Source organism: Pocillopora damicornis, chromosome 8, assembly GCF_964200805.1.
Source record: "Pocillopora damicornis chromosome 8, jaPocDami1.2, whole genome shotgun sequence".
NCBI lineage: Eukaryota > Metazoa > Cnidaria > Anthozoa > Scleractinia > Pocilloporidae > Pocillopora > Pocillopora damicornis.
In genome coordinates, this window is record NC_142677.1 from 13,146,638 (window position 1) to 13,170,786 (window position 24,149).

Consider the following 24,149-nt stretch of genomic DNA (forward strand, 5'->3'; position numbering starts at 1 on the left):
TGAATGATTCTAAGCCCTTTTTAACCCTTTAACTCCCAGATCAAATTTGTTATTCTCCTCATTGTCAACCACACAATACTTACAGTGTTAGTTCAGAGAATTTATTATTGGATCACCTAATTATCCCCAAATTGATATTTTTCTCTATTCTCATCACTTATCTGGTTGATATTGTATTGATATTGTAAGGAGAAATTCTGTCTTGGTCACTCATGGGAGTTAAAGGGTTAACCTAAAATCTGAAAGCTGATTCTCTTCAGGAAGAAAAGGCATGTCTTTGTTGGTCATTCATATGAATTTAGGGTTATAATGTAACAATTTTTTCAGAATGATGGTTTTACTAATTGTTGTAATATGTCTGCCTGACCATGTATGAAAATTTCAAGGAAAATTCATTGATTTATTGTTTCAGGGAGTTAGAATGTTATGGCTTATTTATTCATTCAACATGAAATCAAGTATGGAGGAAAAATTTATTTGGGAGCAGAAATGATAACATTTATTTTAGTTACCAGTATACCTAAATTATCTTTTCAAATTTGTATATGATGATGGTTAGTGCAAAATTTTTTAAAATTTATTGCTATTTTTCCTTTTCTTTTTCCTAAACCATAAAACTAGGTGTTTTTTTAATTACTTTCATACCACTGAAAGTTTGCACATGTGATGATCATAGAAAAAGCACAAAAATTTTTTGAGGGCCTTAAACATGGTGAAACTAACTTATTATGGGCGCCTTTTCGATGATATTTGATAATTTCTTTTTCATATACATGTACACTATATGTCACTCTTACTTTTGGTAGGGACATGTTGCAATGTTGAACAATGCATGCTGGAATCCAAAGGTCAAAGATGAATTCATCACATGCAGCAATGATGGGTTTGTGAAAAGTCTTTGTTTTGCTGTTTATGTTTAACACATAGATCCAGATCTGAGTTTTTTTCCATTTTTTTCAATTTGACCACCGATGTCATGCATTCAAATTAAAGGGAGATGGAAAAGATGCACATTTCACCTTTTGATCATGGTGAACATGCATAGAAAGTAGCAATAGTTTTGATATTACTTTTAATACTGCTCCTTTGTAGTGTGATTCTTGATAGACACATTGGAAATTGTTTTTGGAAGTTCTCACCTAATACCCCTCATCAAGTTAGGAATGACAGTTTGTTCAATTTTCTGCTGTCTCTTTGACTCTACATTAATGCCATGCGTGTGTGTGTCTGTTCTTATGAAGCTATTTCCTCAAAAATTCTTTGTTTTACAGGACTGTCAGAATATGGAACGCAGAAAATCCTAAGAAAAATAAAACTGTTATCAAGACCAAGAACAAACAAGGTGAGAAAGTCCTGCGCTTACTAGACTACGACGAAGACTACGACGAAGTCTTTGGCGAAGTCTGTCGCGCGAGTCATTTTTCGTGTATCTCACCGCAAAGTTCCGCGCAACGCTTACCATTTTTTTTTTCACCGATTTCTTTTGACTCGGAGGGAGGGACTACTGGCAGTCTATGGGCTTACAGTGCCTGCTAATTGTCTCTGCAGCAAAGAGTATCGGTAGTTTTCTTTAAAATGCACGTTTTGTTGCAACATCTGTTTTTACGCAGGGAAGAAGACAATTCCGACACATTGTTGCTTTAGCAAAGATGGACGGATAATTGCTGCTGCGTGTCAGGTGAGCTGTGACTACCACATATACGTAGAATGGCTGGACTGTGAACAGTTTCTCTTGTTTGTGAATAGAAATTAAGGAAACTGAGCACAGATGTTTCCGAGATGCAAACGGCAGCTGCGAATACAAAGTTACTACTTCTGCAGCGATTTGACATCAAGCAATCCTCCAAAAGCCAGAAACAAAAGATCTAGGCCATGTTCCATGGAACGGAACATTGAACTTCGTTTGGTGTTCGTTTCCCATGAACGTCTTTGTTTAACCCTTTACACTCTAACATCAGTACGCATATTCTCCATACATTTCCTAAGGTGCTGACGAGGAGAATTTGTTCAACAATCTAGAGCTACTATCATTGATGATCATTTCCTTTTTTGTGACCTTAATTAGTGATTTAGGGGGTGATATTGTAAGGAGAAATTAGATGCTGGTCACTCTCAAGTGTTAAAGGGTTAAGGCTCTACACTAATAGGCCCCTCTGGTGAAGGTAAAGTTTGCCAACGGGCCTGACTTACGCAGAGCTATTTCCGATTGGGTGTTGATAATCCAGGATTTGTTGGGTTTTGCTTTACGTCGCCTTGTGATTGGTCCGAAGACTAGCGCCACTTTCACAACCAGTCAGATCTAAAACTATGACCGACAGCGGCCTAGTCACTCGCATTTTCCCGCCTTAGGAACGGTTTTCTTTTAACACTGAATTCTTATTGGCTCCCTATATTTCCTTTGCTTTGATTGGCTGGTTCGAGCACTTTGGATTTAGTTTTACGACACACAATTGAAATGCACTCTAACTGCCACTTTCTGCACTACAATGGGGAGTATTGCTGCTCTGCAAGGGTGGTATGCTCGTCTATCGCAGACTACCACCAACATTTCGTCACAGTTTTCTGCCAATTCGCACCATTTACCCGTCTACACTCCCACAGGGGTTTTAATTACTTTTTCCATAAATGGTTGCCTATGGTTTCATTAACGGCCTGTGTTCGTAAAAGGGAAGGTAAAGCGAAACCCAAGCTTTAGCCGAAGTGGTCCCATGACAGTAAAGTCAGGGTCTTACCTGAGAACATAACGCAGTGGGCTGGTTATCAAGACAAAGTTAAGCCGTTGTTGAACAAGACCATGTTCAAAGCCATCTTCAATTTAGCCGAACCCATTATCTGAACATTTATTTTCATGAACAGTATTAAGACAATAGTGAAAGGACATTTATTTTAAATAAATCAACCCTCTTGTAGAGAACCCCTGATCGTGAGGCCCACTGATCACGTAAAACCGGCGTTTGGGTTAGACCTGGTGTAAATAACCTGCCCCCGCCAATGACTTTTTGTTCAGTCAGAGTCCAGCTCACCAATCGTTTGGCCTCTACATCTCCTGGCAATTGCCTAAAGAAAGCATTAGTTGTACTGGCGAAGGATGAGCTTTTACGCGTCTATCACTGCATTGTAAATGAAAACAACAATAACAACAGCTATCTCTGGTTTATTTTTTTTTGTTTTTTTTTTCCTTAGGATGGCTCCATCCAAGCGTGGGATACCAGAAAACCCTTTGTAAGTCTCCGTTTTTTCCTTGCTATGATGATACCATTTCCTCTGCCTCTATAGGAGTGAAGCATGGTCATTCTCTGAATAGATGGTTTGAATACCAATCTGCAACAGAGCAATTGTAAGTTGAGAGTCGAAAGTAAGTCGGGATTGCATTAAGTTTCCTTTACTGCGCTCCATGATTGGTACAAGTCATTGTGTACATTCTCCATACTGTTCTCTATAAATTTCCTATGATGCTATCCTGGCCCTGGTCATTCGAAGGGTGGATAACGCCATCTGCTGGATAACGCCATCCACTGGATAAATCTCTATCCGGTGGATAGCGCCATCCATTGGATAAATCTCTATCCGGTGGATAGCGCGGTACGTTTTGTTCACATTTACCCGCTGGATAGTGATTTATCCATAGAATAGCATTATCCGCCCTTTAAACTACTGGGCTCTAGAGCCTGAATTTGTTCACTTACCTAGAGCTTCATTCGTTGGTGATCACTTCCCTATTCTCGTGACCTCAATGTTTGATTCAGCAGTGATACTGTAATGGAAATACACGCTGACTGTCATCTACTCTAAACATAAAGCATTTTTCTGAATATAAGTTTTACCTTAACAGATCCACACAACATACATTCAGCGAACTGCACATGCTCTGGGTAGTGACACGTCGTGTCTTTCCTTCTCCCATGAAGGAAACTCTTTGGCTTCCAGGGGAGGTGAGAGTAAGAAATGTGCAAAGTGGAGCTTGCTGGCAAGGGGGAGGGAGCGAAGGGGAATTTGACCACGGTTCAACTTGATGACTTGGCGATTGAACTATCGAAAGCATCAATATTATTGTCACATTGACGTTATTTTGTTGTCAAAAATTTTATCCCTTGACCACCTCCATAAGGATGTGGTAGCTTTTTAAAGCCCCATTATAAATTTTACCTTTGTAGGCTCTGAACCCTTCACGCCCAAACATCAGTATGCACATTCTCCATACTGTTCCTTATACATTTCCTAAGGTGCTAACAAGGAGAATTTGTTAAACAATCAAGAGCTTCTGTTGTTAGTGATGATCGCCTTCATTCTCGTGACCTTAATGTGTGATTCAGGGGTGAGACCGTAAAGAGTAATTAGAAGCTAGTCACTCTTAGTTTCGAAGGGTGAAATAAAATTTCCGAGTAATATATGTGGTTTTTATTCCAGCATTGTATTAGCTTGTCTCTGAATGGATTTTGTACTTCCTTTTTTGAGATTCCCTCCACAAACTGTGAAATTACAGGAGGAATGCTTGACTGGTAGAAGTACCTTATCTTAAACACAATGCATCCATTACTTGATTGTATCCGATCCTTCATTTGGTTCTCCTTAAAAAGCTGACTTTGAATTATTGACTGCAGGTGACGATACTCTGAAAACTTGGGATCTGAGGAACTTCAAGGAATATCTCAATGTCGCCATGAATTTAACAAACTACTATCCACAGTAAGCCTTTATTATTAATTTCCGGTAAAATAAATGCTGTTTTTCGATGGGCTATCCAAGTGGGTGCAATCGGGCTTGTAGGGAAGGTGCCCCTTTCGAATGAGTGTAGACAGACTGGACCCAAAGTTATCACATTAGCCAAACATAACCAAGGTTAACATTAAAGGGCGTCGGTGACAGCTCGGGCTACCTCAAACGCGGGAAATCGCTTGTAGACAAGACGGTATTTTTTTTTGTTTTGCTTCTGGTTGTTCGAGTGTATGGCGCGAGTTTACTAGACCAATCACAAAGTGTGGGAAGAAAAAAAACCATTGCAATGCTGCTTCACTTTTTACGCTCATTTGTAAATTTCTCTCAGTTGATGAACTGATGTAAATAAACCTCACAAATCAGCAAACTTAGGGGATTTTGTAAAATCCACTTTTTTTTCTTGTTTCTTAGAACTTCATGTCTGTTTAGTCCGGACGACAAGTTGATAGTAACGGGAACATCTGTAAAGAAAGGACAGGTAAGTCCTTTTTGACGTTGTACTTCTTCAGTCTCTGGGAGAAAACAACAACAACAACAGGCAAGCAAATAAGCAAACCACACATGTTGAAGGATATAGAATGTGCTAACAAAGATAAAATCAGCTTATAGTGTCGATATATTTGTAAATATTATTGACATCCTAGCTGTTGCAGGCCCTCAGTGACTAGAGACGTTTGAAGGAGTTTGCAAGCGACGAAAAGCAGTTGTGGTTGTCAGGAAAAACGGCAGTCCCATATCTATTTTTCTTTGCCTGACCTTTGGTTTTTTTTTTTTTTTTTTTCATTGGGCTTTATTTGCCCATTTGCTCTCACGGCGAACCTGACAGAGTCCGTAGAAATGTCTAAGTTGTTGCTCAAAAAAATAATGTAACCAGGTTCTCCTTTTGGTCATAGGGATCAGGTCAGCTGGTGTTCCTGGAAAGGGAGTCTTTGCGAAAACTCTACGAGTTTGATGTGATGGAGTCGGTAAGTTGCTGTTGTTGTTACTTTTACTTCGTGTGTCGTTTATAAGGTTTTTTATATTGTTAAATCACGTTCCCACTCCCCTAGCTCAGCGTGTCAAATCTGTGCTGGCCCTCAAATGAATCATTGGGCCATGAAGCGGAATAATAAATTGTGGCAGACCTAGGAGTTAGGCTAACAGTAATTGGGTGGACTCTGTGTCAAGGTTCGAATCTCGGTTAGGGCTTAGATGGACTGTTATTCCATCTAGGGAAGGAGAGGGGGTTAAGAAGTGATTAACATGCGAGCCGGTGATGAGAATACCTAAACTCATCAGGTAGAAGTTTTTATCTTGATCTACATGTAACACCAAATTCTTGTAACTAATTTACAAGGAAACGTGTAGCAGTTGTTAGGGAGATTTAATGATCAGATCAAGGGAGTGAAAGGGTTAAGCTATTATGGTATATAAATGGATTCATCAACGGTAAAAAAAGCGGAGATAATTTAAGCATCGAAATGTAACGTTTCTAAGTCGCTTTCTGTTTCGAAGAAAATTTGGTAATCTCTCAAACTGCAGCGAAATATTTAAGTATTCGAGCAGATTTTCATTGAGTGTCGAATGTCAGCCAGGATTGCGTTCCTTCTATTTCATGTCGCCTTGTGAGGGCTGTGGAAAGCTCGCGTTACGTACTAAACCAGTCAGAAATAAAGATAAAACTAATCTTGACAAGGTCACACGATTTTTCCTTTGTGTCCAAAATTATTACTTGTTTTTACTTAAAGTTCTCATCCGCTCTTTGCTGATCTTTACCTTCGTTCTGATTTTCTTTCGTTTTCGATTTACAACATTCAATAAGAAGGCGCGCTAACAATCACTGTGTGTTTGGTTTTTCAGAGCGTCGTTAGCTGCTTATGGCACCCCAAGTTAAACCAGATTGTGGTCGGTTGTGGAAATGGAACTACCAAGGTATACTTTGACCCCGAGAAGAGCAACAAGTGAGTTGGCTTTTAACTCTTTACACCCTAATATCAGTATGCATATTCTCCACACTGTTCTCTATACATTTCCTAAGTGCTGACAAGGAGAATTAGCTTAACAATCCAGAGCTTCTGTAGTTGTTGATCACGTCCATTATTCTCATGACCCTAATGTTTGATTCAGGGGGGATATTGTAAGGAGAAATTAGACACTAATCACTCATTGGGGTTAAAGGGTTAAATGATTGTTAGCTTTTATTTTCGTTGCTAACGTGTCTTGTGTTAGTAGTTCTTTACCGTATTACTTCTTAAAGTTGTTGTTCTCTTTTTTATGATTTTTAAAGGGGAGCTAAACTTTGCGCTGGAAATGTGAAAAGAAAAGTCGCTTCTAAAGAGATGCCATTGAAAGATCACATTATCACTCGTGAGTATAATTCTGTGCATTTTTTTCCATTTGAGGATTAAAGAGATTCCAATGAAAACACAAAATTGATGAAATGAGATTCCACGTTCCTAATTTCTGACTAAGTTGGCTAATTTTTAACCGATACTGAAATTACAATGTCTTTTGTCTTGTTTTGTAGCACATTCATTACCTATGTTCCGCGAAAAGCGATTCAAGAATAAGAAGAAGTTGAAAGAAGCAGATCGGAAGGACCCCGTCAGGTCACACAGACCGGATTTGCCAGTCACTGGCCCAGGTGAGCGTTTAGTTTCATTGATTGAATTCAAAAGGCCAACCACAGCTAAGGTAAATATAGCAGGAGAACCAATGAAGACCCTTGTGACGTGCCTTGAGTGCGAGAAAACGTGATCAACGATGTTTTAATTGGTTATGCTTCTTTTACACCTGATTGGTTTACAGGGTGGCTTGAGATTTCTAGACCTATCGCAGAGTGTGGTAAAGCAAAACCAAAGCAGTTTTAGATTAGATTGGGCACGCAACTGGATGATGCTCCATAGGGGACTGAAGTTTTGATAACAACTATGTATTTTGATAAAAGTAGCCTCTAAACCTGCGTAGGAAGCATTTGAGCACAGATGAGTGTAAAATATCTGCTTATTTTTGTAAAATGTCAGCTAATTGATGCTGTGGCTTTTTTTCCAGGCCATGGTGGCAGAGTTACATCTGGTATGTCATTGTCAGCTTATGTGGTGAAAAGCATGGCACTGGAGATGAAAGATGATTCACATCCTCGTGAGGCCATCCTCAAACACGCAAAGGTATACAGTGTAGCTGTGGTGTGTTCATTCTTTGTAAGTGAGCTCGCTTTCCGTTCTGCATGTTTCCTTGCCTTAATGCACCTTTATGTCCGCCTGTCTGTCGCTTCATCTGTCGATCTTTTAACCTCTGTCTTTTTGTTTTTATATACTAGTTTATTAACGCCTGTCTTTGTCTGACTGTCTGCATACATGGCTTTCTGTATCTGTCTTTCTGCACAACTGTTTTCGTCACTTGAATGTTCTGGTTTTCTGTCTCTCTTTGTGATTGTCTGGCTCTATTCCACTGTCCGTCTGTCTGTCAGTGTCCGTCGGTCTAATTTGTCTGTTTCTCTGCCCCTGTTACTCTTGCCTGCCCGCCTGCCTGACTGCCTGGTGTCTGTCTGTCTGCCTGCCTGACTGCTTGGTGTCTGACTGTATGTATGTATGTATGTAGGGAGGTAAGTCAGTCGGTGTTTGCGTCTGTCTCACCGGCATCATGTTTTTCTTTTCTCAGGCTGCCGCGGAAGATCCTTACTGGGTCTCACCAGCATATGCACAGTAAGTTTGATACACCTTGAGCTATTGGCTCCTGTTTAGACCAAGTTTCGGCGCAATTATCGAACATGGATGTCAAAATTAGGCCAGCTCAGCTGTTTATTTTTAGTAATGTACCAAGTACGAAGAGTGATGTTTGGGGTTTTTTTGTCTCGTCGTAAGCTGGACTCTTGACTCTCACAGTGTTGTGGATCTCATTAATTATCTTTCAGTGTCTTCTTAAAGGCCTGACTTTCTTTTTTTCCTTTCAGTACCCAACCCAGAACTGTCTTCCAAGAAGAAGAGGAAGATGACGAAGATGAAGAAGAATCTCAAAGAAAAAAGATGAAATTATTGTAGGATATGAAATGGAGGCAGGAATAAAACAGCGGTGAGGGACTGGGCCCATCTCCTGATGTCATGAAAAATAAATCTCCTTTTTGGGGAGGGGACGGTTTTGATTATGACAGCCATATGAGTAACACAAACAAACAAAAATCGTATTTGAGACTTATACGCTGTTATAAATGCCAATAAAGTTAAGAGGACCATTCAACGTGTGTTTGCCATGATCTCTCTTTCGTACCACAATCAAAGGCTTGCTGAAGTTTTAAATCGGGGGTTGTTTGCTCTTTTGGGACATAAAATTCTTCATAACAAATTTGCGAGAGACCGAAGAGCGACGTGTGTATTTTCGTGCTGGCCTTGTCCACAGATATTGACTGGAACCAAATACATTTACTGCAAAGTCGCACGGCAATATCTCCGTTGTCGCTAACGTCTTCTTTACTCCTTTCAAAACCAGAGTAAGCTGCGAACCAGACGAATATTTGAAATCCACAATGGTGTAGATGCCCTTATTAGCTCACAAACGGTTTGAGAGGAGAAATTCAGCTAAGCTCTTAATCCCTGTTGTTATGGTGACAGTGACTTAATCTAGCGGAAGTAAAAAGGAATTGTTTGTCTGTCGAGTTGGCGAAAACTGATTGTCATGGCTCCGTGTGATTTATTACCGGATGTGTAGCCCAAGTAACTTACGTAAATTGTTTAAGCTCAGCAAAGAAATTACGAGCCACTTCATTCCTTTAGCGAGTAAAAAATTAGTTTAGATAACTTGGTCGAATAGTTCCTTTTTTCGAGCAAACCCACTTTCGAACTACAGAGGGGTAACTGAAGTATCAAATATGTCTCGGAGGAACTTTTAAGTAGGAATCCTTTCGCGAAAACAGATAATGTTGTGATAGGCCACTTAAAAACGAGAAAAAATTGAATAGCACCGGATTTATGCATACTTCTACCGAATGATTCATGATTCCAGTACGCTCGTGCGACACTCACATCTGATTCACAACTCACAATATTGACCTCGTGTTGAAGTGGTGGGATGAAATATTTTTTCAACCGCTTTTTTGAAGATTCAGATCTAAACACTGCACTTAAATCGAGTGCAGATTACTAGGTGTATGTGGAAAAATAATATTGAGATTCATTTGCTGTGTTGTTTATTGTTGTATAACAGTGTCCCTTTGTTTATTTCCAGCGTTTTCCGGGAAATATTGCTGAAAGGCGCCTTGAACATTAACTGCTAGAGGATTATGGGAGCCCTATGCGGAAATGTGACGCCGGTACAGAGAGTTACAAGTGATGTGTTAGCTCTGTGAGCAGTATTCCACGAACAAATCGCCACAAAAATCACTTTTTTAAACATTGAGAATGCCCCCAGGACTACGGCGCAATTTCTGGGACGATTACGAGCCCGCATCGCTGGTAAATGTAGACTGTTTCTTACCAACAGGAGTCGTGATTCAGTTACAAGTTCGCATCGAAGCTCCGTTGTCAGAGATTAAAAATCGACTATGGAGAGAAGCCAGCTCTTATCCGTTGTTTAATTTCCTCAAAGATGCTGCGAATTACATATTTGTGTGCGTGAATCAGAGAGGAAAGCAGGAGGAACTACTGGATGAAACTCGCCAGCTAATCGACGTGCGTCCTTTTAGACCCTTGCTGAAGCTCGTACAAAAACAAGGTGACAACGAGGAAAAACTCTTCGACTCCCACATTGGCAACCTCATCGGTAAGAGCTTGCACGAGTTCGATCAAATGCAGAACACAGAAGTGGACGATTTCCGTCGAAAGTATCGGCAGTTTGCCGAGAAAATCGCTTGTGAGAGGCGTCAACTTGACTGGATTGGACGAGCTATGTATGCGTACCCTCCCGAAGTCGAAAGCACTGATCCACCAGAACGGATCGAAGAGAAATTAATGGAGAACAGACGTTTCTTGGTAAATGTGGCCATCAAGAACAATAGGGCCTCAATAAAAGACATGCATGCATTTAATGTTCCTGCTGATGCATATCCAGACGAGCTTCTGGTATTGGTATTGAGGAAAAGAGGTGCAATCATGGGGGTCTTAGATCTCGACAAACCGAGTGATTACGTACTGAAGATTGTTGGACAAGAAAGCTACCTACTAGGAAATTATCCGTTATTGCAGTACACGGTATGTTGAGGATGAAGTGCTACTTGTATGCTATATACAAAGTGTATGTGTGTATTGGACAATCCTTTTTTTTCCTTTTAACCCTGTACACCCAGACATCGGTGTGCATATTCTTCATACTGGTCACCATGCATTTTCTGAGGTGCCAACATGGAGAATTTATGTAACGTGCAAGGGAATCTGGTTGTTTCGATCCAAGTCGTTCTGATACAAGTGGAAGTCGATTTGTTACTTGTGTAAAGTCGATTCGATACAAACTCAAGTTACTTCAAGTCGTTTCGATACAGATTACTACACTATATATAAATGACCAAACAAACCTTCAAAGACATACTCACTAGACTACCAGAGCAAAGACAAACCTCTGTTGTAAATAAAACAAACCCATACCTCCATGAGCCTCCACACATACCCAAGTCTCTTACACACTGAGAACATGCAAATGAGACCAAGTTTTGATTAAGTTTATTTATCAAGAACAGAGATTTATTTATTTATTTGTTGAATAGAAAACAACAAATCACCACACATATCAAAGACAAAAACTAACACACTTATACTGAACTTTTCTCAAGTTTATTTCTGTATTGAAATGACTTCAGTTTGTATCAAATCGACTTTACAAGTGTAACGAATCAACCTCAACCTGTATCAAAACAACTTGAATCAAAACGACTTTGTATTGAAACAACTGTTAACCCTATTTTTGGTGATCATTTCCTTTATTCCATTGACCGTAATGTTTGATTCAGGGGTGATTTTGTATGGAGAAATTAGATGCTAGTCACCAGCTTAGAGGAGAGAGGGTTAACCTGCACCTTTGCCTGCACCTATAGAAGGGAAGGTTCACAAAGGCAGTCTGTCTGAGATATTAGTCCAAACAGTCCTTATACATCTGGGCCCACTTGTTTTAAGGCTGATTAGCACTAACCCAGGGTTAAATTTTAATCTGGGTCTCTTTATTCCTTCACTCAAAAGCCTTTTCAGGATAATTTTCAGTGTTCTTTTTAAAGTATCAAATAGTCATATTCTAAAAAAAAGAATTTGACTGAATTTTCTTTTAAAGCTTCTAGATCTGAGATCAGATTTCACAGTAACCCTGGGTTATCTTAACCAAGCTTTGAACAACCCGGCCCTGAAGTAAAGATTCTGATAGGCTCTTTGAGGTAAACAACAATATATTTTACCCATGAAATATTATGATTATATTTGTTTGTTTTCAGTACATTCGCACTTGTGTGTCCAAAGGAATCAGGCCAATGCTTTCACTAGTGCTTCGTTCATCACTTCAAGTAGAGGTGCTTGATGTTAGTGATTTAAGTCGCAGAAGTGCAGGTGGCAGAGCACCACCTCTGCCTACAAAGCCACAGACAACAAGCTTGTCATTGTGGAATATTGAAAATCAAGTTAAAATCAAGATTGCTTCAGCCACAAATGTGAATGCAGGAGACCTTATGAGGGTAGGTGAACTCTTTTATAAGCTAGTGTAACCTTTCTGCTGCTAAGATCTCACGAGTAATTTGCTGTTCCATCTGCAATACAGTTCTTAAGATGTTGGTGTGGAGAATTTTGGTATTGGATCAACTATTAGTGACAATCCCCAAATAAATATTTTTCTCTATTCTCATCATTTGTCTACTTGACACTGTTTTAATATTGTAAGGAAAAATTCAGTCTTGGTCACTTGTGTGAGTTAAAGAGTTATATTCCTTCTAGTGTGGCCTATCAGACAGGGATTATTGTGTTGCATTTTTTGGGCCATCAGAGGCTAGGCAAGAACAAAGAGAACACAAAGAGTGAGACAAATGCAAGGAGGAGTGCATCATTTTCTTTTAATGCTCCTCATCTTGATTGGGTCTTGCTCCAGGCTCTCTCTTTTACTCACCTCAAAAAAATTCAAGAAAATGATGCCTATCCCATGGGGCATATTGAGCAAGGTGACTGTTGCTTTCTTTGCAGGAAATATTTTTGCAAGAGTGGAAGTGTAAAATTTTGCAACAGTTATTCAATAAATTGGTAATCAATAATTACTTCCAGGCTCAAACCATGACACTATTTTTTGAAACAAGGTATAAGATATGGGTTTGATTTGTTGTCTACCATGCCTATTCAGGTTGGTGTCCGAGCAGGTATCTATCATGGGGGAGAGGCATTGTGTGACATCAAATCCACAAGGGCAGAGAGTGGATCAAATCCAACATGGAATCAGTTCTTGGACTTTGATTTAAAAGTGGCAGATATTCCTCGAATGGCTCGCTTGTGCCTTGTGATTTATGGCGTAACCAACAATCCTCAGAAGAAGTCAAAAAAGAAGAAGGAGGTTCAGTATTACATAGGGATATCAACTCAAAGAGCATTGTTCAATTGCATGTCACAAGAAATCTCTAGTATTTCTTAAGTGTTGCCATAGTTTACTTTATGATTGGTCCAAAAAACTAGCATGGCTTTCACAGCCAATCAGATTCAAAACTAAAACAAATTACAACTTGGTCACTTGCACTTCAAGAAGTCTGCTTGTTTTTTGTTTGAGTTGCTGTTAGATCCTTGTGATACTTTCCTTTGTTCTGATAGATATTTTGCTGTTTTGGTTTCATAGTGCTTAATTGAAAATTGCTCTAAAAGTAGCTTTGAATGTATGGACTAATGAATAGATGTCTCTCACAAACTAGCAAGAATATTTCTCACACAGTGGGGACAAAAGTTTTTTTGCAAACTAGACATTACAAGAATATTATATTGCAAAGATTTTTAGGTTAAAATTCAGTTTTGCTCTTGTTAAGATTGCTAGATTTTGCTTCCACTAGGATCAGTTTTTTGCTTTCATTAGTTTTAGTTTGTTTCTGCTTTTGTCAGGATTAGTTTGTATTAGCTTTCATTAGGGTCAAATCAAATTTCTTGTCTAGTTAAGCAGCAAGTTTAATGTGAAAAAAAAGGGTTACTAAATAAACAAATGGCTGCAGGTATGAATATTGCTACAACTTATGTAAAGGCTGTTAACTTATGTAAAGGCTTTAATTTTTTTTTAGGAAACAATTCCTGTGGCATGGGTCAACACAACTCTGTTTGATTACCAAGGTAAACTTCGGCAAGGTCCACTGAAACTCTTTGCATGGCCAGTACCTGAAACAATGGCTGACCAACTGAATCCTGTGGGCACAGTTGTTTCCAATATCGACACTGTAACCTCAGTGTCACTTGATATTGCTTTCTCAACTTACTCAGACCCAGTACTTTACCCATCATTTGACCAGGTAAGAGGTGGAACTTGATATGATGAAACTCTGAAGAGAGTGTGTGTCAGTGGAGTGTAAAAATAAAAAATTCAAGTGAACCAAGTTGGCTTTACTTTGCTTCTGATTGGTTGAAAGGGGTGATCACTTCATTAATAAAACAAAACCACTGCTATTACAATAAGCCTTTACAACTTTATATCAGTATGGATATTCCCTAATGTCAAGTACTCTTTTTCTGTCATACAAGGGGAATTGGTGAAAAAAGTCAATACTTTGACTAGTTGGGACAACCATTTCCCTTGTTCTCGTAAACTGATATTTGACTTAGGGATAAAATTGTCAGGAGAATTAGATGTAAGTCATTCTTTGGGATTAAGGGTTAAGTATATATATTTAACCCTTTAACTCTCACTAGTGACCAAGACAGAATTTCTCCTTACAATATCAATATAATATCCACCAGATAAGAGATCACAATAAAGAAAAATATCAATTTGGGGATAATCAGTTGATCCAATACTAAATTCTCTGAACTAACATTATTAGAGTTGTATGGTTGACAGAAAGGAGAATTACAAATTTTATTTGGGAGTTAACTACTGAAAAAGATAAAAATAAAACAAGAAATCAAGTTAGCAGGCATGTGCAGCTTCTTTTTTTTTACTTGCTGCACATCAAAAGGGTTGCAAGACTGACTTTATGGCTTTGAATTAGTGAGATGAAGAGGTGTAAGAATGGTACACTGGTAAGATGTGGCTGTGAAAACAAATACAAAGAAGTAAGGGTTAAAATTACATTGCAGAATTACTGATTGAAAGGAAAGAAACGTAAGCCATCAAGTTGCCTACCATGTACAGTGTTTTTCCTTTGTTTTACATCATCTGCATTGTGTTTGCCTCACCCAATGACAAATTTGATGAGATCAATAGTCGATAAAGATCTAATTAGGTTTACAATATCTAGTCACGACTGGACTGTAATAACATTTTACAGTGTGCATTCTTCTATTCTTTGCACAGATTGCTGAGCTGGCAGCACAAGTTACGGATTCTGACATTTTTGTAAGTATCTTGCACTTATTGACTGGGTGGGTAGGGGGTGGAAGATCCAAGAGAAGCCAGCAATTTCCTTTTTAATCCAATGACTCCAGTGCTTTAACTAATATAAACAATACAGTGTAAACTTGATGTTATACTAGTTAATGTTTTTCAGAATTAATCTATATTTTCAAGGAAAAATAAACAAATATTATACTGTATATTGCAATCAATATTTATTTAATAAAATTATTTATTTAAAATTACTGATCAAATTCTAACAAAGATAACAATAAATAAATAAATATGTATATAAAATTAATATCAAGCCTAATAAAAGTATTACATACATAGGGACGAGCAGATGAGTCAGTACTTGATCAGCTAAAGCAGATAGTCAATCGTGAACCCTTGGCTCCTATCTTTGAGCAAGAAAAGGAGCTTGTTTGGCAGCGCAGGTTTGTTATTGGTCTTTCCTTCCTCACATTGTGGCTGAATAAATGACAAAAATACACCCTAAATGTTATTTATTTTTTTTTTTTTTGTATTTCATTTAAAAATGTTTGTAATGGTTTTCCCAGAAGTACCTAGGTTTATCGAGGTGGATTGCAATATCATATATTTTACTTTTTTTTTTTTCTTACTTTTAATTTCTATTTTTACCTCCTGAGTAATCTCTACTTTCATCTAGTTTTGAAGGTGTTTTGCAAGGAGTAAATACATTGGTCTCCCCAAAACTACAGATTGACCTGTAATGTAGTGCTGTCATTTTCTTGTCATCACTGGTGTTGCATGTGCAATAAAGGTTGCAAACAAAATTCAAAAGTACTGTGTAACAGACAAAAAATCTTGTGTTTTTCATTTTTGCAGAATTGATTGCCGTGAACATTTTTCACATGCTTTGGCAAAACTGCTTTGCTGTGTGAAGTGGAACAGTAATAAGGATGTTGCTTTGGTATGAAGTAATTTTTAACAGTTTCGTCTCTGGAATCCAAAGAACTTTTCTTAAATCCTTAGATCCCAGAAAATCTTTAGATCCCAGGCCTAAACTACTCAGTCTCTGTCAAATGGTATCTAGTTTCCCCTTAGTGAGAATAAAGGAAATGATTACCAACTTGAGAAGTTCCCTGATGTTGCTAAATAACTTCTCCTTGTCATTATGACAAGAGGAGTGTAAAGAACTGTACAGAGAACATGCATACCAATGTTAGGGATTATATGGCTAAACCCTGCTGTCTGCATTGTGTATTCTAGTTATTATGATAGTTGTTCTGGAATCCTTGCTGTTGTTCAGGAGTCTCACTATTTAAAATTGTAAAAACCTTGTTTAATCAAATGATTTCTTTTTGCAATAATTGCTGTGGTGTTATTTTTTCAGATGCAAATCCTGCTTCAAACATGGCCAGAGCTTGAGCCAGAGGTGGCTTTAGAACTCTTGGATTATACATATGCTGACCAAGAAGTGAGAAAAATTGCAGTGAAGTGTATTGAAAAGATGAGGTTTGTCTCATGTTTTACAGTTTGACCATTTTTTGCAGTCTACTATTTTCAGCCACCAGTTTCCTCTGATCATTCACACTTTTAAATTATCCATGAATACGACCATTGGTGATCAGTGAACAGTACTGTAATGAGTTTAATTACCTGCCAATACTTAATCTTGTTTACACATTCAGATTGTATTCCTTTGATTTATTTGTGCAGAGACTCAGAGATCCAACAGTATCTTCTTCAGCTTGTCCAGGTAAACAATTCCTTAGCCCTTGCAAAAAGAAAAGTACACAGGCTTCCAGATCAGTATTTTCATTTTCTGTAATTGCTTCCAAGAGAAAACATAAATGTGTTGCTCCAGAAGTTGTTCATGACCTATTGGCAATGTTGGTTATTACCAATTCTACTTCACACACCTTTCTTTAAATACCACTAACCTTTTCAGATATCAATACACCAGTAAATAATTTTGTGATATAGCTAGCAGTACTGATGGGCAATAGGAAGCAAATCCTGTGTTCTGATTGGCTGCCTGAGCAGGCAAGATAGGCCCATCTTGCCAGCTCAGGATTGCCTGCTTTAATGTAGCACAAAAAAAGGGCATGGAGCAAACTTACAAAGTTTATAACTTTTGAACAGTGTTGGCAATGAAGTCACAAAGTGGCAGAGGACTTAAACCAACCTTATGGGTTTATTGTGCCTCAAACAAAGCTGTCTTTCTTTCCTAGCTCTTGAAATAAACAAGTTATTCTTGATTCTTATTAAAGTGATATCTTTTTGCAACATACTAAATCCTTTAAAGAACAAGCTTGTTTGTTCAGGATAGCTGGATATGAGCCTTGCTCTTTTCTTGGTCTTTGTCTCAGTCCATAAAACACACACACCAAAAAAACTTGGCTAATGTCTAGCCATCTTGAACTCATGCTTGGTCAATAACACATACTTATGGAACCACACATTCTGAAAAATCCAGAAACGTCTGACAATAACATTTTTAGAAGAAAGAGTAAGCTGTTTAAAAAAAAACATATATCTGAATAATGAATTGATAAATGTGTTATTAAAGGAGTAAACCATAACCTGAAAAGCTTTCAAAATTAATTTTTTGCAGGTTCTAAAGTATGAATCATATTTGGACTGTGACTTGGCAGAGTTTTTACTCCGCAGAGCTTTAAAGAATCAGCACTTTGGCCATGAGCTGTTTTGGCTTCTCAGGTACAATTTTTTGACAGTATCAATGATATATTTATGTCAAGGGATTTAACCTCTCACTGTCCAAAGACTTACAATCTGCTGTTGATAGGGTCAAGATTGGTTTACAATGGAGAAAGTTATCATGTTAGCTGATAATAAACTTGAGGAACTAAAATAAATTTATTTGCAGAAATATGAAGCATTACAAAGCTACTCTACTCAGTTATCTTCATGGAAATCTAGAAAACTTTTTGAAAATCATGTAATCACAAAGGAGATAAAGAAAATGCTATTTTGAGAATTAAAGCAACTCTCCAAAATTTTAAATCTTCCTAGTCTTTCCAATCAATGACTCAAGGAAATTGCTCAGTAGTGGTCATCCAAAGTAGCAAAGGAAATAGATATTAAAACCTTCACAATTTCACAATTTTGTGAAATTTTTTTTAGCTTATACTCACTATTTCTATTTGATTTCTTAGGGCTGAAATGGAAAATCCTGGAGTTTCAGTGAGGTTTGGTTTGATGTTAGAAGCATATTGCCGTGGTGCCCCGACACACATGAAAAGCCTTCAGCACCAGGTTTGTCTAAGTTTGATGAGAATGGAACTCAGATTGGAACTCCTTTAGCAGGAAACGATGTAGCCTGTTAGAAATTAGGTGAACATGGCACAGTGATTAATGATGAGGTCACTGTTGACCCTGTCAGTCTCTTAAGTGATCAGTACATGCATGTGAATTGTCCTCTTTGGAAAGTCACAGTCTGTTGTTGTATTGACAGCAGTGTAACTGATGAAAACTACTTTGTTTCTTAGGCCCAAGCACTCAGCAAGATGAAAGCTGTTACTGAGTTACTTCAGCTAATTGACAGGGTATTGTGTGATGCCCTTTTTGTTTATTTGTGAATGGTTTAATCTTATTTCTTTTGATTTATTTTCGTGTGTCAAATTTTTATGATGATGGCAATATACTTCACAGAATGCCCTTCACCTACACCCCCCACCCACCCCCCCCCCCCAACACTCTTCCACCAGCTGCACAAATCATTTTAGTGCTGAAATAGGTTATTTCAATTTATTTTGTATTTTTTGCTCTAGGAAAAAAAGGAAAAAGGTTTGGCAACAATGAAAGAGCTTCTTCGTCAGAAAACGTATCAAGGAGCACTCTCCAAAATCAGCTCTCCTCTTAATCCAAGCTACAAGCTGCGGCAACTGAAGTATGACATCTCACCCTTGCTGCTCTAAATTTCCTAGTCAACCATAAAAATTACAATTTTCTTGACTGTGATTGGTTTAAAAAAACTGGTTTATTTTCCACTAATTCACTTTCCAAGTTATTATTGGACAGTTTGTTATCAGACAGTTCAATAAACCAATCACATGAAAAGTTGTAGTTTAAATCAACCAGTCACAACCTTGGTTTCATTTACCATAGAAGCAGTGCACAGACCCCTTAATTGCTATTCTTCTATTCTCGGAAATTGTGATTTTTATGATTAATTGGTAAGACGACTTCGTGTCAATTCGGTCTGTAATCTTACTCGTGTTAAGAAATGGAACGTCAGCTTCTATTTCAGGTTTCAAAACTTATTATCTCGGAAAAGTGCGTGGCTACTCCTAATTTTGTTTTTGTATTTTGTCAGCCCTTGATGAGATTTAATTTGTTTGTCTAGTCACTGAGCAGGCAAAATTAGATCACTTTTAGCAAGCACTGTCCTCAAAGCTGATATAATCTCAATTTTCCTAAATTTATCTTAATTTGTTCAGTGTCGACCAGTGCAAGTTTATGGATTCCAAGATGCGGCCACTTTACTTGGTGTTCGAAAATACGGACGAGCTGGGAGACCTGGTGCGCATTATCTTCAAGAATGGGGATGGTGAGTGTGAGAGTATAAAACCACGCACGAGTGTTGCAGTACCCACACGCTAGTCAAGCGCGTGTACAGCGCGGGAATTGCACGCGCTTCACTACGAGTAGTACCTCGTATTACAATGTTTTGCACGCAAATCGTGTATTTTGATGTGTCATTCACAAAAGTTTTTTTTAATGCAAAATCTCGCCAAGCTAGAAATTAGGAACATATTAATTTTTGTTGTTGTTTACAAGGTACAGAACATGTTATTTTAGGATCACTTCCTTTTTAAAGTATTGCATTCTCTCTGTATTAACTTTACTTTTGATGAATTTTTTGTAGATCTCCGTCAGGACATGTTGACTTTACAGCTGTTTAAAATCATGGATAGGATCTGGCAGAACGAAGGACTGGATTTAGGGTTCGTTATTTCAGAATTACAAAAATACACAGGGCGAAAGCTTGCAACAGAATGCAGTGTTTTAAAGGCAAAGGAAGTAAATGACATAACCAGTCCCATTACCCATTGCGAACATCCAACACGAATCCAGACCCTTGTCAGCAGTTATGAAATAGCTACATCTGCCAATTTATAGTTACCACAAATTGCATTATTTTTCTTCACACAGAATGATCCCCTACGGATGTTTGTCCACGGGAAGCTCTATAGGAATGATCGAGGTTGTGCACCAAGCTGAGACCATAGCCAAGCTTCAGAAAAAGAAAGGAATGACTGCTGTTTTTGCCAAAGAGTGTATTTGGAACTGGTTCAAGGACTATCACTCTACTGAAGACGAGTAAGTGGTTAAAAATAAAGTCTCTCAAAGAGATGCCTGCGCATGCGTTGTATTCGCATCCTGTTCACGTCATGGAGTATTGCTTAATTGAGTGACGAAAGTGCTCAGCGACAGCATTAACTCGCTACACCTTAACATCAGAATTCATATTCTCCATACTGTTCTCTGTATATTTCCTAAGGTGCTGACAAAGAGAATTTGTGGAATAATCAAGAGCCTCTTTAGTTGCTGATCATTTCCTTTCTTCTCGTGACCTAAATGTCCAGGGGTGATATTGTAAGGAGAAATTAGATGCTGGTCACTCTTAGAGGTCAAAGGATTGAAAGCAATTTTCAAATAAGTATCGAACGTACTTTAGGATTGAATAGGTTCTGCTTCATTATGTTCGATGAACATCCCCTCAACCCATCTGATCCAGGCCCCTTACTCCTCCTCCCCTCCCCTCCCCTCTCCCACTGTTCTTGTTTAAAAAATTGTCTTTTCCATGTTTTTTTTTTAAAAAGGAAATAAAGTATTTAATGTGTTATGTAAAATTCAAGATTTGTGTCTTGATATCTCCCATGTAGACTGTTCGAAGCTGTACGCCGTTTCACGCTCTCCTGTGCGGGGTACTGTGTGGCCACATATGTTCTGGGGGTGGGTGACAGGCACAGCGATAACATCATGGTGAAGAATACAGGACAGGTACGTTTACTGATGATGACTGACGGAAATGTGTGGTCGTAGGGTTTACATGCATTGTCTCCAACAGCTACTTTCGTTATTGGTTGGAGGAAGTTTACAATTTTGTTCTAAGATTTTCACTGATTCAGCACCAATTTTAAACTGAGTTTTGAAACTGCGTTTTTGTTTTGATTGCAGTTATTTCACATTGACTTCGGCCATATCTTGGGTAACTTCAAGAGCAAGTTTGGCGTGCGGCGAGAAAGAGTGCCTTTCGTACTTACTGATCATTTTGTACATGTGATTTCCTTGGGTAAAGGAAGAGATACGAACGAGTTTAAAAGGTAAAAGCTTGCTTTAACCTTTCACGCCCTAACAGTATGCATGCTCTTCACACTGTTCTCTGTGTATTTCTTAAGGTGCGGAGAATTTGTTTAACAATGTAGAACTTCTTGAGTTGGCGATCGCTTCCCTTATTCTCGTGAACTTTATTTGTGATTCAGGTGTGATAATGCAAGGATGTTGTTCAGGTTAACTCCATTGCAAGTAAATTCTAACGGAAATGACAATCTCGTTTTTGAGGAGTCCTCTTTCTTGTCCCCTCCCCACCCTCCCCAGTTCTTCTCCTTTTCGCTCTCTCTTGCTCTTCTCCCCCCCCCCCCCCCCCTTTTTGCAGCTGGAAAGAGAATGAAAGTACGAAGTTGAGGACGTGATCACCACATAAGCTTTCTTCCATCCTCTCTAGTTTCCATCATAAGTTTTCACCGTTTAAATTGTATTTCTTTGTTCTTAAGATTTCAACAACTTTGTGAAGAAGCCTTTCTCATACTGCGTCGCAAGGGCCCACTTCTGATCAACTTGTTCGTCATGATGTTATCCGCAGGCCTCCCTGAACTGCGGTCACTTGATGACATTGGCTACTTGCGGAAAACACTCCTCTTGCCCGTATCGGAAGAAGATGCCCTTAGAGACTTCAGGAGTAAATTCGACCACGCTATCAACAACAGCTTTTCGACAACAATGAACTGGTTTGCTCACAATGTAAAAAGGGACAATCCCTGAAAAATAAATTACGTCGTCTTCTGCTAATGAGTACTCAAGCGTCAATTCCTTCCACAGACCCCTCGATGTTTGGGTCACCACAAGAACGTTCACGGGGAGGAGGGGAAAGAATTTTTTTGGTCATGAAATGAAGTCATTACAGGAGCTTGTCAATCAACAGGAGTCAACAAATAGTAAATTTCGGTGGCCTCTCTATGAGAAGGATATGTAGACACATACATTTTTTACTTTGAATGTATTAAAATCATATTTGTGAACTATGGATGTAGAAATTGATATGAAAGCAGTCTTCGCTGTAATGAAAATAAGGCCTGAAAAGAAAAAAAAAAGTCTTAAGTCCCGTACGGGATTTGAACTCTGTACTTTTGCGATACCGGTGCAGTGCTCTTCTTACTGAACTAACAAGCCAACTGGGAGCTGATTATTATGCTGGTTTTTAATATACCCATGAATTGATGAATAAAATGTCTGTGAATATGTGCAAATCATACATGTGAATTGCGGATTAGGAGATTAATATGAAAGCGATCTTCGTAATAAAGAACACTGCTTAAGCAGGAGTGGAAATAAGGCGATCATATCTTCATGAGATCACAGTCATTTTTTCATCACTTCACGTATTTATTACGAACCAACGTAAAAATCAACTCGCATTTAGCTTGTTAGCTCAGTTGGTATCGCACTGTACTAGTATCGCAGAAGTCATGGGTTCAAATCCGGATTTTTTTTTTCTCAAGCTGTATTTTAGCTACTGCTTAAGTAGTGTTCATTGCTGCGAAGATCGTTTTCACATTAACATACAGTCTTTTTTTTAACTTGTAAAGGTTCTTATGACATTTTGTTTTGTGTCAATACTCTGCTTTGGTTAAAGTAAAAAAAAATGGTTTTAATTTAAAGAAGAGTGGACTACCACAAAGAATGGAATGACAGCACGGGAAGAAGAGTAAGATGTTAAAGGGAGTCATTACGCAGAGAAATGTAAATTTACGCTGACACTTTAAGTTGCTTTGGGGAGCATTTTTGTGTTATCAATTTTAAAAATTTGAAATATATATGAAGTCGTATATAGGGCATAGGTTGTTATTAGAGATGAATTTCTTTATGCTGTTTTAAGCAGGTGTTCAATTTATTTTGTAATGAGGTAGTTAGAATTTCTTGGCCAGAGGCGACCATGTGTTACTTTGTATTCAGGGGCTCGCTTTTACTCATAGCTATCAACTCGCCAGTGTGGTGGGAACTTAATCAAATCAAGTGCAAGTGATTTAGATCGGCTGAGTGCCTTGTATGCAGATCTCAGGTAGCATTTGATTTCAACTGTTTTCTAGGAAACTTGTCTAAACGAGGCAAATGTTAGTAGTATTGGTAATAAGTTGGTAATTGAGTGGTTTAATGCTGTCCAACGTTTTTTTGCTTCGAAAAATTCAATTGAATCCTTACCATTGGTTCCTTAAGATTCTTAAAATACAAAGGGAACAGTTTTGGGCATTAATGGTTTCGACTTTTTTTTAAAGATTTTAATTCGTCACAACCTTAATAGAAACGCCTTGAACAGATGGAACAGAAAATTGGTGCGTTTGCTAGATTAAGGTTAATGTAAGTTTTCAGATTTTTTTATTTTATTTTCTTAAGAGATTATATATTATGTTGTAAGAATTGCTTTTAAATCGAGTCTGAGTAGATTATTAAAAACATCGGGATGAAATATACAGTTTTTTAGAATTTTTTTAAGACGAATTTCGTGAGTTTTATCATTTAATTGAAATTCCACCTTTTCTAATAGGAAGATAGCATGTTTTAAGTCGAAAATAAATAAGTGAAAAGAACGTAGAAGTGTGCTGTCCATGTGTTTTTAAATTTTCTTTTGTTCCTCGGGCGTTAGAGGGGGGCTTTTGATAATCCCTAAAGGTTTTCTTTGACAGCTGGTTAATAATAATCTTCAATCCTTA

The 24,149-nt window shown here is 38.2% G+C and overlaps 2 protein-coding genes across 2 annotated transcripts in view; both read left to right on the plus strand.

Moving 5' to 3' along the window:
* Window positions 1-8,931, plus strand: part of LOC113668156 (WD repeat-containing protein 70) — a 16,187-nt gene extending 7,256 nt beyond the window's left edge. The window contains exons 11-24 of the mRNA XM_027184033.2: window positions 807-883; window positions 1,272-1,342; window positions 1,611-1,678; window positions 3,184-3,222; window positions 3,833-3,932; window positions 4,602-4,686; window positions 5,128-5,194; window positions 5,610-5,681; window positions 6,556-6,656; window positions 6,983-7,062; window positions 7,223-7,339; window positions 7,747-7,862; window positions 8,356-8,399; window positions 8,648-8,931. Of these exons, the coding sequence (XP_027039834.2) occupies window positions 807-883; window positions 1,272-1,342; window positions 1,611-1,678; window positions 3,184-3,222; window positions 3,833-3,932; window positions 4,602-4,686; window positions 5,128-5,194; window positions 5,610-5,681; window positions 6,556-6,656; window positions 6,983-7,062; window positions 7,223-7,339; window positions 7,747-7,862; window positions 8,356-8,399; window positions 8,648-8,735 (1,125 nt within the window). The 3' untranslated portion in view covers window positions 8,736-8,931. The remainder of the gene's footprint in view (window positions 1-806; window positions 884-1,271; window positions 1,343-1,610; window positions 1,679-3,183; window positions 3,223-3,832; window positions 3,933-4,601; window positions 4,687-5,127; window positions 5,195-5,609; window positions 5,682-6,555; window positions 6,657-6,982; window positions 7,063-7,222; window positions 7,340-7,746; window positions 7,863-8,355; window positions 8,400-8,647) is intronic.
* Window positions 8,932-9,319: 388 nt separating this feature from the next.
* Window positions 9,320-24,026, plus strand: LOC113668155 (phosphatidylinositol 4,5-bisphosphate 3-kinase catalytic subunit beta isoform). The gene is made up of 19 exons (XM_027184032.2): window positions 9,320-10,877; window positions 12,101-12,337; window positions 12,991-13,197; window positions 13,904-14,128; window positions 15,130-15,171; window positions 15,502-15,605; window positions 16,018-16,102; window positions 16,526-16,647; window positions 16,852-16,891; window positions 17,750-17,853; window positions 18,312-18,411; window positions 18,645-18,701; window positions 18,927-19,045; window positions 19,596-19,705; window positions 20,024-20,102; window positions 20,311-20,478; window positions 21,045-21,162; window positions 21,340-21,485; window positions 21,936-24,026. Exons 1-19 carry the CDS (start codon window positions 10,089-10,091, stop codon window positions 22,201-22,203), a joined length of 3,120 nt encoding a protein of 1,039 aa, XP_027039833.2. The 5' UTR covers window positions 9,320-10,088; the 3' UTR covers window positions 22,204-24,026.
* Window positions 24,027-24,149: the final 123 nt, after the last annotated feature.

What these genes read in the sequence shown, in the direction of transcription:
- LOC113668155 (XM_027184032.2), top strand. Translation starts at nt 10,089, where the DNA reads ATGCCCCCAGGACTACGGCGCAATTTCTGGGACGATTACGAGCCCGCA. An exon ending in ATCCGTTATTGCAGTACACG is followed by an intron (nt 10,878 to 12,100) that starts GTATGTTGAGGA and finishes GTTTGTTTTCAG; the next exon opens with TACATTCGCACTTGTGTGTC. An exon ending in ATGCAGGAGACCTTATGAGG is followed by an intron (nt 12,338 to 12,990) that starts GTAGGTGAACTC and finishes ATGCCTATTCAG; the next exon opens with GTTGGTGTCCGAGCAGGTAT.